This window comes from Crocuta crocuta, unplaced genomic scaffold (genome assembly GCF_008692635.1).
Source record: "Crocuta crocuta isolate KB4526 unplaced genomic scaffold, BGI_CrCroc_1.0 scaffold25, whole genome shotgun sequence".
Lineage (NCBI taxonomy): Eukaryota > Metazoa > Chordata > Mammalia > Carnivora > Hyaenidae > Crocuta > Crocuta crocuta.
In genome coordinates this window covers 18,095,316-18,111,891 of record NW_027532015.1, presented here as the reverse complement: position 1 = coordinate 18,111,891, position 16,576 = coordinate 18,095,316, and the positions used below count along the sequence as shown (strand labels likewise).

The 16,576-nt window shown below is 38.4% G+C and overlaps 1 protein-coding gene across 6 annotated transcripts in view; it reads right to left on the bottom strand.

Annotated features, from left to right (window-relative positions):
* Positions 1-873: 873 nt before the first annotated feature.
* The window catches only part of VNN1 (vanin 1), a 64,823-nt gene continuing 49,120 nt past the window's right edge, over positions 874-16,576 (bottom strand). For 2 of the 6 annotated variants that reach the window (XM_077776133.1, XM_077776134.1), the window contains 6 exons: positions 14,137-14,329; positions 13,181-13,472; positions 12,384-12,742; positions 4,551-4,721; positions 2,918-3,092; positions 874-1,107 (listed from right to left, as the gene is read on the bottom strand). In XM_077776133.1, the coding sequence (XP_077632259.1) occupies positions 938-1,107; positions 2,918-3,092; positions 4,551-4,721; positions 12,384-12,742; positions 13,181-13,472; positions 14,137-14,329 (1,360 nt within the window). In that variant the 3' untranslated portion in view covers positions 874-937. Of the gene's footprint in view, positions 1,108-2,601; positions 2,728-2,913; positions 3,093-4,550; positions 4,722-12,383; positions 12,743-13,180; positions 13,473-14,136; positions 14,330-16,576 lie in introns of those variants that run through there. The other 4 variants (XR_013338113.1, XM_077776136.1, XM_077776137.1 and 1 more) reach the window with 4 other exon arrangements.

The window sequence follows — 16,576 nt, the reverse complement described above, 5'->3', positions numbered from 1 at the left end:
ATGAAGTGTTGAGGTTTGCCATGATGATTGCTGTCCTTAAATACATAGGGGTTTATTTTCTAATGGGCCCTTTTAAAAAGGCAGTTAATGTCACCCAAAAGTATAAGATGAATTTTACTCAAATATTTATTGGATGGTATAGTATTTTTTTTGGAAAAGTATCTACCACAAAAATGTTTATTTTGAAATGATATGTTGTCGGTTTGGATCACTGCTCTCCTTTGCATAAGGGCATGCTTTGTTTTTTTGTTTTGTTTTGTTTAATTTTTTTAAATGTTTATTTATTTTTGAAAGAGAGACAGAGAGCAAATGAGTGGGTGTGGGGCAGAGAGGGAGGGAGACAGAATCTGAAGCAGACTCCAGGCTCTGAGCTGTCAGCACAGAGCCAGACACGGGGCTCAAACCCACAAACCGTTAGACCATGACCTGAGCTGAAGTCGGACCTCAACCTACTGAGCCACCCCGGAGTCCCATAAGGGCATGCTTTTATAGTGTGGGGCTGATTTCAGAGCTATGTGCATAGTCTATCGGTTGAGAGATGTTTTTGACTTAAACAATGTCCTTTGTTTCACTAAGTTGTATCAACAGATTCTTCTTGTCCTGAAAAGGAATATTTAAGGACAGATTAATTCCATGATTTCATCAGTGTGACTTTCTGGTTCCAGAACACCCAGATGGTCTGATGACTCAGTATCAGTTCATCAACAATCTTTCTCTAAGAGTATCTAGTTGAGTCTCAGTGAACCAGGCTAGCTGGATATTCTCAATTAGGGAACCGTTCTATTTAAGCTTCAATTTATGAGGGAAATGGAGAGGAGAGGGGATTGGAATTTGTATTAGTTTGCTAGGGCTGCCATAATAAAGTACCACAGATTAGTTTAAACAACAAACATTTATTTTCTCAAGATTCTGGAGGCCAGAAATCCAAATCAAACTGTCAATAAGGTTGATTTCTTATGAGGGCCTTTCTCCTTGGCTTGTTGATGACCATCTTCCTTTGTGTCTTCACATAATTTCCGCTTTGTGCAGGCTTATGTCTTAATCTCCTCTTCTTATTAGAATACCTGTCGTATTGGATTAAGGTCCACCCTAATGACATCATTTTACCTGTTAAAAGACAACTTTACCTTAAAATACAATCACATTCTGAGGTATGGAATTCAGAGTTCAATATATGAATTTGAGGGGGAACATAATTCAGCTTATAGGAGACCTGAAATATATTATTTAGATTAAAAAACTAAAAGACAAAACAAGTAAAATCATTAGAACACTTAAGCAGAGCTAAAATACAGATATGTATTATAGTACAAGCAGCAATGAGTTCATATTTATTATAAATGACAAGGCTCAGAAAATATATAAAAAATAACATAAGAATCAATAGCATCAAAACAGTTAATCATGGAGAATTTCTCCATGGAGCTTGGGTAGGAACCATTAGGGACCATCTTGGTAAAAGGCTACTGCAGTGAGAGAGGGGGTGGTTACATAATCATGAAGTTGATAACAAATGATATCTTTAAATGAGGAAGTATCAAAAATTGCTCTATAGACCATTCAGATGAGATCAGGCACATTCAGGATGATATGGCTGTAGACAGGACGATTCAAATTCATCAAAGTATAAAGAGATTAAGGAGCATATATTTGAGCATTGGTCTTTCTTGGAATTGGGTCGTTTGTATTAAGAGAGTATTACAAATGTTTTATGCAGAGGAAATAAAAATCACAGTTAGAAAGCACATTAAAACTATTGTAAAATACATACGTATGTGTTAAAGAAATGCCCAGCGAAAAAGTAGTCAGATCTGGGTATGGATGTAGTAAATACCATTTTAAAAAAATAAATTCATTGCTTGTAATGTCTAATTTTAAGAAAAATCATTCTAAGACAAGCTAGTAAGTTTGTCACAGGTGAAAATATCACATAGTATATTCATATGAGTAGTTCTTAGTTGATCTCCAGGAAAAATTTGAAAATAAAAACTAATATGCTTTCTTCCAGGAATTTTAGAAAGTACCAAATCCAACAACAGACTTTGTGATATGGTAGCTCACAGTGAATGGATATCAATCATGTTTATAAAAATTATCTTCACTTCTTTGGGGTATTAGTCTACTTAGCACATTTGGTCATAAGTTAATCAAGGTAATCTGTGTGTGTGTGTGTGTGTGTGTGTGTGTGTGCGTGCACGTGCACACACGCACATGTGGGGTGGTATATAATACAAAGCAAATAAAGATATTCTATTTCTCTTTTAGTGAAAAAATTATAAGAAAGACACAGGCAGTTTGCTCACTAAATTGCTTTAAAGGTTTTTAATACTAACATCTGTAGTTATTTAACACTTCAGAGCAGGAGCAAACAAACTTTTTTTGTAAAGGGCCGAGCAGTAAATACTTGCAGCTTTTCTGGCCATAGGACCTGTGTCATAACTACCCAACTTCTCCACCATCACATAAAAAACAGCTATCAACAATACTTAAATAAATGTGGCTGTGTTTTCCTGTGACAGCCACACACAGTTGTGACAGTTAGCACATGTGCAGTCTTTTCCATGATCAAGTAACTGGTTGAAGGACTTTAAATGTATTTACCTTTTTTTCACCAAAACTCCCCAAAATGTGGGTATAATTGTTACTCTCATTTTATGGATTTTACTTTTCAAAACTGTGTCACTGTGCATCTGGCTTCTATTATCTGGTGTGTGTCCGTGTGTGCATCTAAAAACAGAGAAATATATGTGTATAAATAATTGTATTCACTTGTACAAAAAACCACAGATCACAGGAAAAATTAGAGCACCATGGCCACTCTTATCAAAAGCTGGGATCCATCCTTCTGTTCTTAGCGAAGGTAAGATTTTTTAAATCATGCAAAATAGAAAAGGGAAAATAGAAATATTCTACCAACTGAATGAGCACACAATCAGTGCTACAACTCCGAGCATTACTCCAGGTGCGTGTGCCCCGAGGTTTGATGAAGCCTTTAATATCGAGTCCTTCTCATACAACCTCCCAAACAGGGTTACAGTCAAGATAGGTGCAGATGGCGGCTTCACGCTAAACAGGCGTCCATCACTTGACACCTAATTAAAGCACAGAGAAGTTAACTGGGTCTCCCGGGAAAGTATACAACTCCACAACACACTTAAAATTCAGTGCAACTGGGTGCCTGGGTGCCTCAGTCGGTTGAGCGTCTGGCTTCAGCTCAGGTCATGATCCCACGGTTCGTGGGTTTGAGCCCCGTGTCAGGCTCTGTGCTGACAGCTAGCTCAGAGCCTGGAGCCTGCTTTGGATTGTGTGTCTCCCTCTCTCTCTGACCCTCCCCTGCTCATGCTGTCTCTCTCACTCTCTCTCTCTCAAAAATAAGTAAAACATTAAAAAAAATTTAAAAAATTTTAAAAAAATTCAGTGCAACTGGATGAGGAAGCAATAAAAATAATGGCTAACTTCTCTTCTGTCAGAAATTGTACTTACTTTTTTCTTACCCAAATCCCTAAAATGTGGATATAATTGCTACTCTGATTTCATGGATTTTAACCTTTCAAAATTGTGTCACTGTGCATCTGGCTTCTATTACCTGGTGTGTGGGTGTGGGTGTGGGTGTGTGTGTGTGTGTGCACGTGCATCTAAAAACAGAGAAATATGTATGTGTAAATAATTGTATTCACTGTACAAAAGACCACAGATCACAGGAAAAATTGAAGGTATGGAATTGGCATAGATTCATTTATTATTGAAATGGCTATAATCGGTATCTTATAATTTACTTATTTGAGGAAGCATTCTGTGAGTTAACAAGCATAAAGCAACGGGTATGAGAGTATCTAAGAGAAATCTAATGCTCTCAGACAAAACAGGCTCTTCCAAGTGGACAGAAGGGACTGACTGAGGGGATTGAGCTGGGCCTCCGTCATCCCTGTCCTTCGCTCCCCACAGCCCCTCAACGTGTTCATTGTCCCTGGTGGCCCACAGTAGCTGTTGCTAAAGGAAAGTGAAGTAAGAGCAGAACCCATAGGAAAGTCAGGGGAAAAACATGACTGGGTAGAGCTTACGGTAAGGAACTATTTCTGGCCTTAAAAAAAAAAAAAAAAGTGTTTGCTTTCTTGACAATTTCAGCCACTGTCAGATTCTCTCTCCCCAGCTTTTCCTTCCTTCTTTTTCTCCTGTGATCACAGAGGGCACAATGAAAGGAATTCCCTTTAACTTTGCTAGGCTATCACTGTCCATGATGTGAAGGGGTTCCCCCTGGTGGGGCTGGTCCTGAAACCTTTCTGGAGTCTTCTTCCTACTCAGCAGATNTTTATATATGTATATATAATATATATATTTATAGATTTCTCAAGGACTCACTAATTATTATACTAAGAATTTCCAGACAAAAAATTCAACCTGCTCAGCGTCCTTCCTGATTCCTAAGCACAACTTTATCCTTTCCAAATGGAGATTTTTGTGATATTTGCAAACACTTGAGTAGGTTTCGTAGTCAAAAAGTGCTTCCTCTCACATGACATGAATTGTCAATATTAAGCAAAGGTTCTTACCTGAAATTCTCCAGGTGCAAGCTGACTGTCGCTCAGCAACACCTCGGGGAAGACGTATCGGGTTCCAAAAGTACCACTGAGGGAAAACATTTCAAACCTGGAGGAAGCAGTTTCAACCGCAGCACCACAAGTGCTTAAGTTCAGCGTTTTACACTTCAGCAGAGTACAAATCTAGGAAAGTAAATGCCAACCAGTGAGTCCTAGGAAAGCCAACTGATGCACCCTTCTGACCTAGAAGTAATGCCTCTGCAATGTCTAGGCCCTTTTGTTTGATAAAATAATGTTATTTTTTCATAGATTAATTCAGTTCATTGACGGACACCTAATTCAACTAGTAATAAAAATAAAGGACTTCAGACCCCAATGCTTTCTGTAATTCATGGTCAAACAGATTAGATCTCATAAAGAAACAATCAGTCCTTGGTCTATAGCCATGAAAAACTATACCCTCATTGTTCGCAAGCTGGCAAGGCTTTGAATAATTGACTTCCATTGTTTTCAAAAGGTGAAATCTGGTTTAATCTCTACATTTTTGCCTATTTCCCACCATAAAAGAACTTTAAAGTTAGAATGAACCCTAGAGTTGATCTAGAGGCAATCCGTGTGAGTTGGAAAAGTCACATACTTTATATCTGAACAAGAACTGAAACAGTTCTCACTATACGGCGCAGTTATACTCTACTTGGCTACTACATAAGCATCTGAATGTAAACTCTAAGTATGTGAATCATCTCACCATGCAGATGCGAAGTCCCCCAAAGGAAGATCCATATTCATTGAACCTGTACTACATCTTCCAAACTTTATTTCAAGCCACCCTCACCTCCTGCCTCACTAAAGCAACAGCCTCTAACTGGTCCCCTTGTTAGAGAATAAGATCTTTAGAGCAAGTATGTTAAAATGGGATACAAACAGCTTTCATATACAGGAAGAATGAATACATGCTTCTGTTTTATTCCCTTGATATTTTACTAAAGTCAACCTTAGTTTTTTGCTTGTTTGTTTTAAGACGTAAACCCGTAAGGATAGGGGAATAGGAGGCTTAGAGAATGGCTTAATGTTGGAAGCTGGGGTGCTTGATGCAAAAGTAGCCACTGACTTTGCAGACCTAAAGAAAGCCAAGTCCTAATCTGGCAGCAAGAGAGCCATGAGTCAGCCCTTTCTACTCAGCAGAATGCTCAGAAGTTTCCATCCCTGGGAGCACCGGGTACCTCAGGAGCTGGTAAAGGTGTGGTGGCTAACATAAGGAAAATTGGTAGGAAGCTGTTAAGGGTGCCTCAGATACTGAGTCACCGCCATGGTTGGGGAACTCTGCATCCCCTATTTCAGTAAAAGATGGGGCTTTTATTTCCAGAGAGGGTAAGGCAGATGATTTTTAGTAGAGGTTTTGAAAAACCTGGTTGGAGGGGATTACATGAATGAAATTCACTAAATGATGAAATCATTCCCCTCCACCCTGGATGCGTCCGGCAAGGTCATTGCTCCCAGCTGGCTTTCTACGTGCTGTCAGCAACGATGACTTTATCCTTCAGAACTAAAATTGACAGATAAATACAGGACAGGAGCCCAATTTAAATTTGAAGTTTAAATAAACTAATAGTACAAAAATGGTTTCCAGTATATAAGTATGTCCCAAATATTGCATCAGACAATCTTATATATTTTTAATATTTGTTGTTTAAACTTTGAATCTACTAGGGCTGTAGTTTAATTTGCTAAATTAGGTAACATTATTCAGGAAGGGAGTTAGAAGAGTTTTAAAACCTTGGAAACCTGACCCATCCCAAGAGGAAGTCCCCAAATATACTTAGGCAGGGATTCCCCTCACAAAATGCCTGGCTGGATTACTCTACTAACAATTTTAAGCTACTTTGAAGGCTAAAATGTGCAAGTATCACTCATATGCTCAGCCTTTCGGTTAGTTTTTGGTAAGGTTAAAGGGTTATTGTATTTATGAGGAAAGCTTCTAACATGAAACAGAGAGCAAAACAGGCAGATAAAAGAAAGTTTAGGGGAAAAGAGACTATTTAAGGAAAGGAAGCTTCAAGAAAAAAATTTCTGTGGGGCACTTTACGGGCTCAGTCAGTTAAGCATCTGACTCTTGATTTTGGCTCAGGTCATGATCTCACACAGCTCCTGAGATTAAGTCCTCTTTCAGACTCTGCATTGACAGTGCAAAGCCTGTTTAGGATTCTCTCTCTCCCTTCTCTCTGCACCTCCCCTGCTCACCCTCGGTGTCTCCTTCTCTCTCAAAATATGAGACATTTAAAAGAAAGAAAACAAGAAAAAAAATTTCCTTAATAGTCTCAAAGAGGTAAAGTACTGTATCCACAAAACAACATCAGCAGAGAAAACAAAATTCATGAGGCAAAAACATAGTTCTTGAAAAATAAAAGCATGTCAACAAAAATAAAAGACTCAATGCATGGTTTGAAAGATCAAGAGGAGAAAAACTCTCAGAAAGTAAATGAAAAAAAAAAAAAAGAAATAGCAAAGAAAAGATAACATAAATTAGAGGACAAATCCAAAAACCACAGGATTCCAAAAATAGGGGTTCCAGAGGGGAAAACATGGAGGAGAGGAAATTCTAAAAGGTTTCCGAGCAAACAGTAGGAAGGGGGATACACATTCAAAGGACAAGGGATCAAAATCACTCAAGAATTCTCAGTAGCAATACAATGACCTCGAATTTTGTACCTTGGGGAATCCTCCATCAAATATGAAAGGAAAGGCATTTTCAGACCTGTAAGTTGAAAACATTTTATCACCCACTCATCTCTTCCAGGAACTTAGTATCAACAGCAATAAAGGAGGTGTGTGGTACTGTGTAAGAAAATATAGTAAGAAGTATATATTTGGTCTTTTTCTAGTGCCTGGCAAGAAGATCCCTAAAATCCTTGGTATTTCCTTAGTGATACGAGGTGAAATATGAAAGGAAAGCCTTTTGTTACTTATAACAAGCCTCTTGCAACCACATCTGAATTCACATTAATGAGGAGATTTTTGGAGAGTCTTAAATAACCACAGGATAGAAGCTGGTGACCAGGGAAATCACCCACCTGGTTAGAGAGTTGGAATTTTCAGCCTCACCATCCCCACTGCTGTATCTGCAGGGGGGAGAGGACCTGGAGGCTAAATTAATCACCAATCATCAATAATTTGATTAATCGTGTCATGAAATTAAGTCTCCATAAAAAATCCCCAAAATACAGGGTTCAGAGATATTTTAGGTTGGTGAACAATTCAGGCAAGAAGATGGCATGCCCCCAGCTCCATGAGGACAGAAACTCCTATGCTTGGGATACTTCCAGACTTGCCCTATGTATCTCTTCTACTGGCTATTTCTTTTGTGGCCTTTAAAATGTCCTCTGTAGGGGTGTCTGGGTGGCTCAGTCAGTTGGGCGTCTGACTTCGGCTCAGGTCATGATCTCACGGTTCGAGGGTTCAAGTCCTGTGTTGGGCTCTGTGCTGACAGCGAGCTCAGAGCCTGGAGCCTGCTTCAGATTCTGTCTCCTTCTCTCTCTGCCCCTCCCCCACTCACTCTCTGTCTCAGTCTCTGAAAACAAAAAATAAAAGACATAAAAAAATTTTTTTAAATAATAAAATATCCTCTGTAACAAATTGTTAGTAGTACATAAAGTACTTTCCTGGGTTCTATGAGCCATTCCATAAAATTAGCAAACCCAAGGCAGAGATCATGAGAAGCCCTGATTTACAGTCAGTCAGGTCAGAAATGCAGATGATAACCTGGACATGTGACTGGAGTCTCAAATGGGGAGGCCAGTCTTGTGGGACTGAGGTCTTAATCTGTGGACTCTTCCTTAGCTCCTGGTAGATGGTGTCAGATAAGTAAATTTCAGAAGAAACAGCTAAAAGAGTCAAAAGTCTTTGCCTTCAGAAAGAAGGACAAGATGAATTAGGGAAGAAACCAGTGTTTTACAAGGCTTTAGTGCTGTCTTCCTAGGTGTGCCCCTGCATTACTTTTATGGAAATGAAGAAAGAAGTGATAGAAGCAATCGAGGTGGTAGGAAGCGATATTCTCTGGCATATGAGAGGGACTAAAGAAATAAAGGAGTTGAATCAGGAGCTGCTTACGACAGAGCCAGTGTTCATGCGAGTAAAACCTGGTTGTATAGGCCTGATAAAACAAAAAGTTATGTTATTTTTATTAACAAACAACAACAACAACAATAATAATAATTTAACATTTATTGAGGACTTTCTATATGCTAAGCATGGTGCTAAATTCTTTACATTTATTTATTTATTTTTAAGTTTTTTCCTAATTTTGAGAGAGAGAGAGAGTTGAATAGAATCAGGAGAGGCAGAGAGAAAGGAAGACAATGCAGAGCCCAATGTGGAGCTCAAACTGCAAACTGTGAAATCATGACTTGAGCCAAAATGAAGAGTTGGATGCTTAACTGACTGAGCCACCCAGGTGCCCCTCTTTATATTTATTTATTAAATCAAAGTTTCCAAAAATGCTATAAAGAATTATTATTATCCTTACTCCCTCCTAGGCCCTCCAGTTGAATGGTTTAATTGTCCATGGTACTTGCCTTTAGTGGCATTTGTCACAGCTAAAACTAACTAGTGATTTCCTTAGTTTTCTCTTCAGTGCTTGTGTCCCCAAGCTCTATGAAGACAGGGGCTATATCTGTCTTGCTCATCCTAATATCCTCAGGCTGTATCAAGTGCTTGAACACAGAAAGCATTACATAAATATTTGGTGACTGAAAATGAATCCACATGTTATAGATAAGGAACCAGAGATTTAAAGAGGTTGACCTGGTGGCCACTATACAGTAAAGAAGGGATTTAGCCAGAATTTCTGACTCCAGAATCTATGTTCTCATCATGTTATATCCCTGATTTCTTACCCTGTTGGAAAATAGTTTTACATTCTAGAAGACTAGAAAGACTAGGTGATTTGGAGGACCTTGGTGGGAGGAAATGGAAAGGACAAAGGGTACAGAAAGTAATCTAAAGAGGAAGGTCACCCAGGTTATATGGGGTAAAGGGAATAAACTTCCTTTGTTTAGTTTATTCTTTCTTTATCCATTGACTTACTCAATGATTCTTTAAAATATGTAGGCTGCTCCTTTTCCCAGTCTCCTATAACCACTGCTATAAATCTTTACCCAATCTTTTACCATCCTCTACTCTAGAAAATGCTAACAACACCTTCTTTCCCCATGGCCTTAAAATTCAGTATAGAACACTTGGAAAATCTCCGCAGCAAGATGCGGAGTTATTGTACCCTTATCTTCTTTTCTTTGTCTTCTCTTCTTAGTTAAGAACTAGATTTTGGTGTTACAGAGATTTTTCTGGCATTAGTTATCATCACAGTTAGACTATGAAAGATTATGAATATAATCCAACACCCAAATNGATTTTTCTGGCATTAGTTATCATCACAGTTAGACTATGAAAGATTATGAATATAACCCAACACCCTCATCGTTAATTCCAAGACCAAAGTTCACTGAAAATAAAGGTTTTTGTAGCACATTGGACATTGAAACCTAACTTGAACTAACATAAGGCCGTCATGTTTTTATTTAAGCTGTTTAGGGTGAATAGTCCCATGTTTTCCAGCAGACATACTAACACGTTTTATCTGGGGTGCTGCTCCAGACTCTGCTGCTGGTATCAGGTACCACATCTCCAGCTGAATGTCCCATAAATACTTCAAAACTGGAATATCCAAAGCTGAACTGAAAATCTCTCCACTGCCACTCAGTCTGCTCCCCCTCTAGCATCCTGACCTGTCAGAAACATACATCACCCAGCCACTCTTGGAAACCTGTCTTTCTAGCACCTTCGTTCTGCTTTTCTGTCAAATTAGCATCTAAGTTTAGTCTTCTACGTATTGCCAGACTCCATACCCTGCTCTTATTCCTACTGACATAATCTTGATACAGGTTTTAGTAAGACCATTTTAATAATCTAACTAGTCTTTGTGCCTCGTTCCCCCCTCCACGGCACTGCAACAGTGATCTATGCAACAGCAGATCTGATCACATCATTCCCTTGCTGAATGCCTTCCCACAGAAGACTGTCACCCAGATAATAAAGTCCAACCCTTAGGCATGAAAGGCAAGATCCTGCCAAACGTAATCCTGCCTCTAGGCTCATCTTCCACCAATCCTTGTTTCTTACGTTATGCCTTAGTAACACTGACCCACATACCATACTTCTTGACACATCTTCACCCTTGCTCATACTCTCCACTCCACCTAAAATTTCCTCCCCCTCTTTTTCATCTAGATAATAGCATAAGCTTAAGCTCATACATCCTGTCTCCAGAAACTTCCCTGAATCCCCAAGTTAGGCTAGGTACAGCTTTTTAGTATTCCTACAACAAAATGTGCGTTCTGTGTTCTATCACATCCCAACTTGTACTGACATTATCTGTTTATATGTCTTTCCCTCCTACTAAATTCTTCAAGAGGAGGGCCTTGAATTATTCATCTTCATATCCTTAGCAATGAATATATATACCTACTATGTAGTAGGCACTCAACAAGTGTCCAGATGAAGACACATTAATAGAGTGCTTATCATGCAGTAAACATGTTGCATGGTGGGTACAGTTCCAACACTAAAGGGTTTTCAGTCTCAAACAAGTACGGACATAATTTCACATAATATATCCTTGATAAATCTGAGCACAGGATGTCTGAGGTACTTAGCCCAGGTGGAAAGGTGGCCGTGGTGCTATAGGAAGTGTCAGGGAAGCCCTCGTGGTGAAGATAACACCTGAACAGCACCATGAATAGTGAGTTGTGGGGCCATCATAGATAAAGGAGACAACCTGTGGAAACATCCAGAGGGTCTACAGATGCTGGCACGCTGGGGATGAGGAAATGTCTCAACATGAGAGGAGCCCAGGGCACATGTGGGTAGAAGTGGGAGAAGAGAACAGAGAGTAGGAGGAGGTACATGTCAAGAATTTCTGAGTATCTTTTTGGTGAGGAATTTGATTTGCTAGTTGGGAGACAGCGAGGCATTTTAAGGAAGAGAGGGAAATAATCAGAATTGGTTTTTAGTAATTGTTATAATTAGAGTATAGGAAGTGGATGGGATGGAGCTAAAACTGTCAACAGGAAGCCCTGTTCAGAGGATGTTACAACAATCTGGGTGAAATAGGATGGTAGCCAGGTCAAGGAAGAGGAGGGCAGCCTATAATCAATGAGGAACATGGAAGTTGCTTGTTTCTAGTAGTTGCACCTCACCATAGGTCTTCCTTTCACGTCGAGGGCTGTGTGATACCAATCTCTGCAGCAGTAAACTACTCTATGCGTATCTCAGAAGGCANCCTGCTTTGGATTCTCTGTGTGTGTGTGTCTCTCTCTCTCTGCCCCTCCCCACTCATGCTCTGTTGATCTCACTCTCAAAAATAAATATTTAAAAACACAAAAAATAAAAATAAAAAGCTTTCATGAACATATCAAGAAAATGGGTATGTTTGTTCAAGGAAGAAATATCGGAGGTTAATCATCCATTAAAATCGCTTGTACCTTGATTATTGTATCATTTTAAATGCGGGTACTGTTAATAAATCTGCCTTTTTCCAGTCAGCTTAAAATTGGACTGACATCTAGGATTGCAATTGTTAGCAAATAAAAGTTCAGGATGCCCAATTAAATTTGAATCTCAGGTAAACAACAAAATTTTTAGTGTACATATAGCCTCAAAACTGGGACACATATTTTTCTTGAAGTGGGACACACTTAAATAAAACAAGTCATTGTTTATCTGAAAGTCAAATTCAACTGGGTGTCCTGTATTTTGCCTGGTTAACTCCTCTGCCAACAAAACAAGCATTACCTGTAGATAATAAGTCCCTTCGACAACATGTAGTCCATCAAATGCTCCTAGGGCGTAAACTTCATCTGGTTTCTTCTCAGACATCTTGTAGCTCAAATGACAGCAGAGTTCTTTCTGACAAACTGTGTAATTTCCTGTGACTCTTGTAAGCTCCAGGAAGGTGAATTCATCAAAAAAGACAGTGCTTTTAAATTCCTGATTTGCTGTTGAGAATGCTTTTATGTTACTAGCATAAGAAGTCCAATTCACCATTACAGGGTGGTGTGAAGAATTCAGTCGTGAGATGAGGAGTTTTCCTTCCATTGTCTTCATATCATAATGAAATGCTCTTGGAGAGTCAGGTGCATAGATGCCACTTCCTGAAAGTGACGTTGGAAATGGCATTTGACATAGAAAAGTGATTGCACGGTTGCTATTATTATTTTAAACTCACATGAATATTTAGTCTGCCTAAGCTTACTATTTCATTAATTTCAGTAAAATATACTGAGAAGAACAACAGGTGTGAGAAAATTCAACAGAGCTTGATACCAAGAAGCCAATAAGAGAAACTTTCAGGTCAGAAGTGGTAGATTTTGAAGAAAAAAAAAAGTGTGCCTATAAGTTGAATAAAACTAAACAAATCTACAAAGCAATTTAGATTGAGATGGACTCTATAGTATGTCACCAGCTAGATATGCAAAAAATAAGAGTTGGAAACATTATATTAAGGGGCACATGTTAGCTAGAAAAAGCATTATTATTATTTTACTTTTTTGATTACATAAAATTTGTAAATCTTAGAGATTACACATTACCTGTCATTCTCTTTTGGGGATGGTGTATATTGGCTGCAAGGAAGTTGACCCCCATGCCCACTGCCCAAGCTGAGTGGAATTCAATAGCTGATAAATGTGGCAAAACATTCATCCATGCTGTTGGGAAGACTATGGTATCCACATGGAAATCTTCCACCAGAGTAACAGCAGGATCATGGAAGAGTATATCAAAGCACGTGAAAATGCCAAATCTTCCAAAGATGGTGTCAAAAGTTATAACCTCAAGCTTCTTTGGTACATTGAATTGACTTTCACCCATGAAAAGATTGTGCTGTAATAAACAGAAGATAAAGGGGGTAAAAGTCTCTTTTCAGAAGTTGGTTTGGGTATTACTGTGTCTGAAAAAGTGGAAGCCAATATCTCTTAGTGCCAATTTCATCTATAACCACCGTCTTCAAAGGGAAGATATGTTAGAGAATCAGATTACTACAGCTGATAGGAGCCTTTGGTTCAATCTCTATATTTTATAGATATGTAGAAGGGAATCCTTATTTATTAAGACCCTACTGAATCTTACAAGACATAGGAGTGAAATAGGTAACTTCTATTTGCCAAGAACACTTAACTAGTTTCCATGGACAGAATTGCTCCTTTCTCTTCGAAACCAAGAGTATCCGGTAGGTAGTTTTTTGTTCTAGTCTTGACCCATTGCCAAAGCATGTCTTTAAAAAGACGAAGTCTAAAGGCAATATTATATTTCAATGTAGGTACCTCCCGCTGATTCTCACATGCTTCCAAATGTACATTCCTGTATTCCTAAATGCATAGAAAACCTCTTGAACCTCTTTATAGGAGCTTACCACACCTAATCATTGCTTTGTCTCTACTCTGCTTCTAAATTATGCTTATTATCAACAGGAATGATTTTTTTCCCTTTTTGTCCACTTTATTTTGTTAAACATTCAATAACTGAACTGTGTGCAAATTAATTTTACCTTATGGTAACGTGCCACCAGTTTTCCCTGAGAATCAAACACCACATCAGTGTTATACTGGTAACGACCGTCAGGGGGACACTGAGGGTCACTGGCGTTGCATGGTTTCTTGTCCCCAATATTTGCTACAACGTAGATAGAGTTGTCCTTGGCCAGGCAGCTGAGTCTTTCTTGCACTGGGGTGTGGCCAAACCTAATATGTGTTCATTGGAAGAGGAAAACAAAAATCAAGCTTATCTTTTAATAAAATTCAGTATTATATTGCCTGAAGCTATTATTAGACATACACAAAACTGAATTCTAAATAACATAATAGAAGAGAAGAATTAAAACAAGAATAGACTTTGGAGAAGTACATGCTTGTGGGAATTCGGTTGTAGAAAACTATACTAGGATAAGATTCTAGTCATGTATCTTTTTCTTCATAGCATTTATCATTATCGATAATCATGTATTCATTATGTGTTTAGCTTATGAGGCGTGTCACATCTCACAGATATTTTGGGGCAAAGATATACATCTTCTGCTCACTAACCCTGGAAGAAAAGAGGCATTAAAAAATATTTCAATTGAAACAAAAACAACTTGGAATGAGGAGAATTTTGGGAAGATGGCAGAGTACAAAGTACCAGGAATCCATCCTTCCATGTAAATAGTATTCGTGCTGGTGGAATTTAACTGAATTTCTGGAATCTATTCCAAGTGTTGTTAAGTTCCAGGGGGAAGGCCTGGACGGCAAATTGCAGTTAGTTTCAGTCCATTTCAGCTCTTATCTCACTCAGCAGTGGCTTCCCATATTCTACCCTACCCCTACCCCCATGCCAGGCAGCCATGCAAGTATTCCTGGAACACCGTGCAGGTAGTTTAAGGGATCAGGTTGGGCGATAGAAACCCTGTCCTCCAAATATCAGGGAACTGTATTCTGAGCACTGATTACTGCTTCTTGTCCTGGAGCTGCAGACACAGGGACAGGTAGCCATTGTTGCACCTCCACCACTACAGTGTTGTAAGTCCTTCTCCCACTGGCTGAAATAATTTCTAGAGGATTTAAAGAGCCAGGGTCTTCTTCTCTCCCCTTTCTTTAATTTTGCTTTTTTTTTTTTTCCTTTCAGGAATCAGACATTGAAGGACTAGGATATACAAAAGCAATCACATATATAGGAGATTTTAGAAAGTCCGCACACATGCCCAGAGAAAAATAAAGGCTAAGACAAGGCTTCAAAAGATAAGTTTATACCTCAAGCTTATGCCTAGCACAGAAACACCTACAGCAAACAAAACAAATAAACAAGCAAAAGGCAGTAAACGATGAGGAAGGGGGAAATTTTAATTTCCATAATTATCACATTTTGAGATTCAAATATCAACTTGTCAACAACAAAAAAAAGTCATAAGGCATACAAATAAACAGGAAAGTGTGTCCCCATTCAAAGGAAAATAAGAAGAAACCTACAGAAACTATCTTTGAGAAAGACCAGATGGCAAACCTATGGGACAAAGACAAAAACAATGATCTTAAAGATGCTCAAAGAACTAAAGGCAAATGTGGAGAAAGTCAAGAAAATAATGTATGAACAAAATGGAAATATCAATAAAGAGATGGAAAACCTAAAATAAACCAAAAAGAAATTCTGGAGCTGAAAATTACTTTAAAATAAAAGATTTACTAAAGGGAATCAGAGATGTATTTGAGTTGGCAGAAGAAAGAATCAATAAACTAAAGGTAAGTCAATTGGAATGAGCAAGTTGAAAGAACGGAAAGAGAAAAAGATTGATGTGAACAAGGCGTAGGGGAGCTGTAGGACACCACCAAGTGGATGAATATACACCTTCTAGGAGTCCAGGAAGAGTGAGATAAAGGAATGGAGAGATTATTTGAAGAAATAATGTCCAAAAATTTTCCAAATTTGATTAAAGACATGACTATAAAGATCCAAGAAGATAAATGATCTCCAAGAAGGATGAATTCAATGACACCCATACCAACACACATTCTAATCAAAGACAAAGACAAAATAAGAATGTTGAAAGCCATAAGAGATAAGCAATTGATAACATACAAGCAATCCTCAATAAGATTATCACAGTTTTTAATCAGATATTTTAGAGGCCAGAAGGGAGGGGCCAATATATTTAAAGCACTAAAAGAAAGGGAAAAAATGCATTCAACTAAGAATCCTATACTCAGCAACACTATTCTTCAAATGTGAGGGGGAAATTAAGACATTCCCTGCTAGTATCTGACATAATTGACTTTAAATAATAAAAGATTATAAGAGACAGAAGAACATTATATATCTATATTCACAATACAACAGAGAACTCTTAAAATTCAACAACAACAACAACAAAACTCTGACTTAAAACTGAGTAAAAGACTTGAATAAGCTTTTCTCAAAAAAAAAAAAAATGGCCACACAAATGGCCAATATTAGCGGCA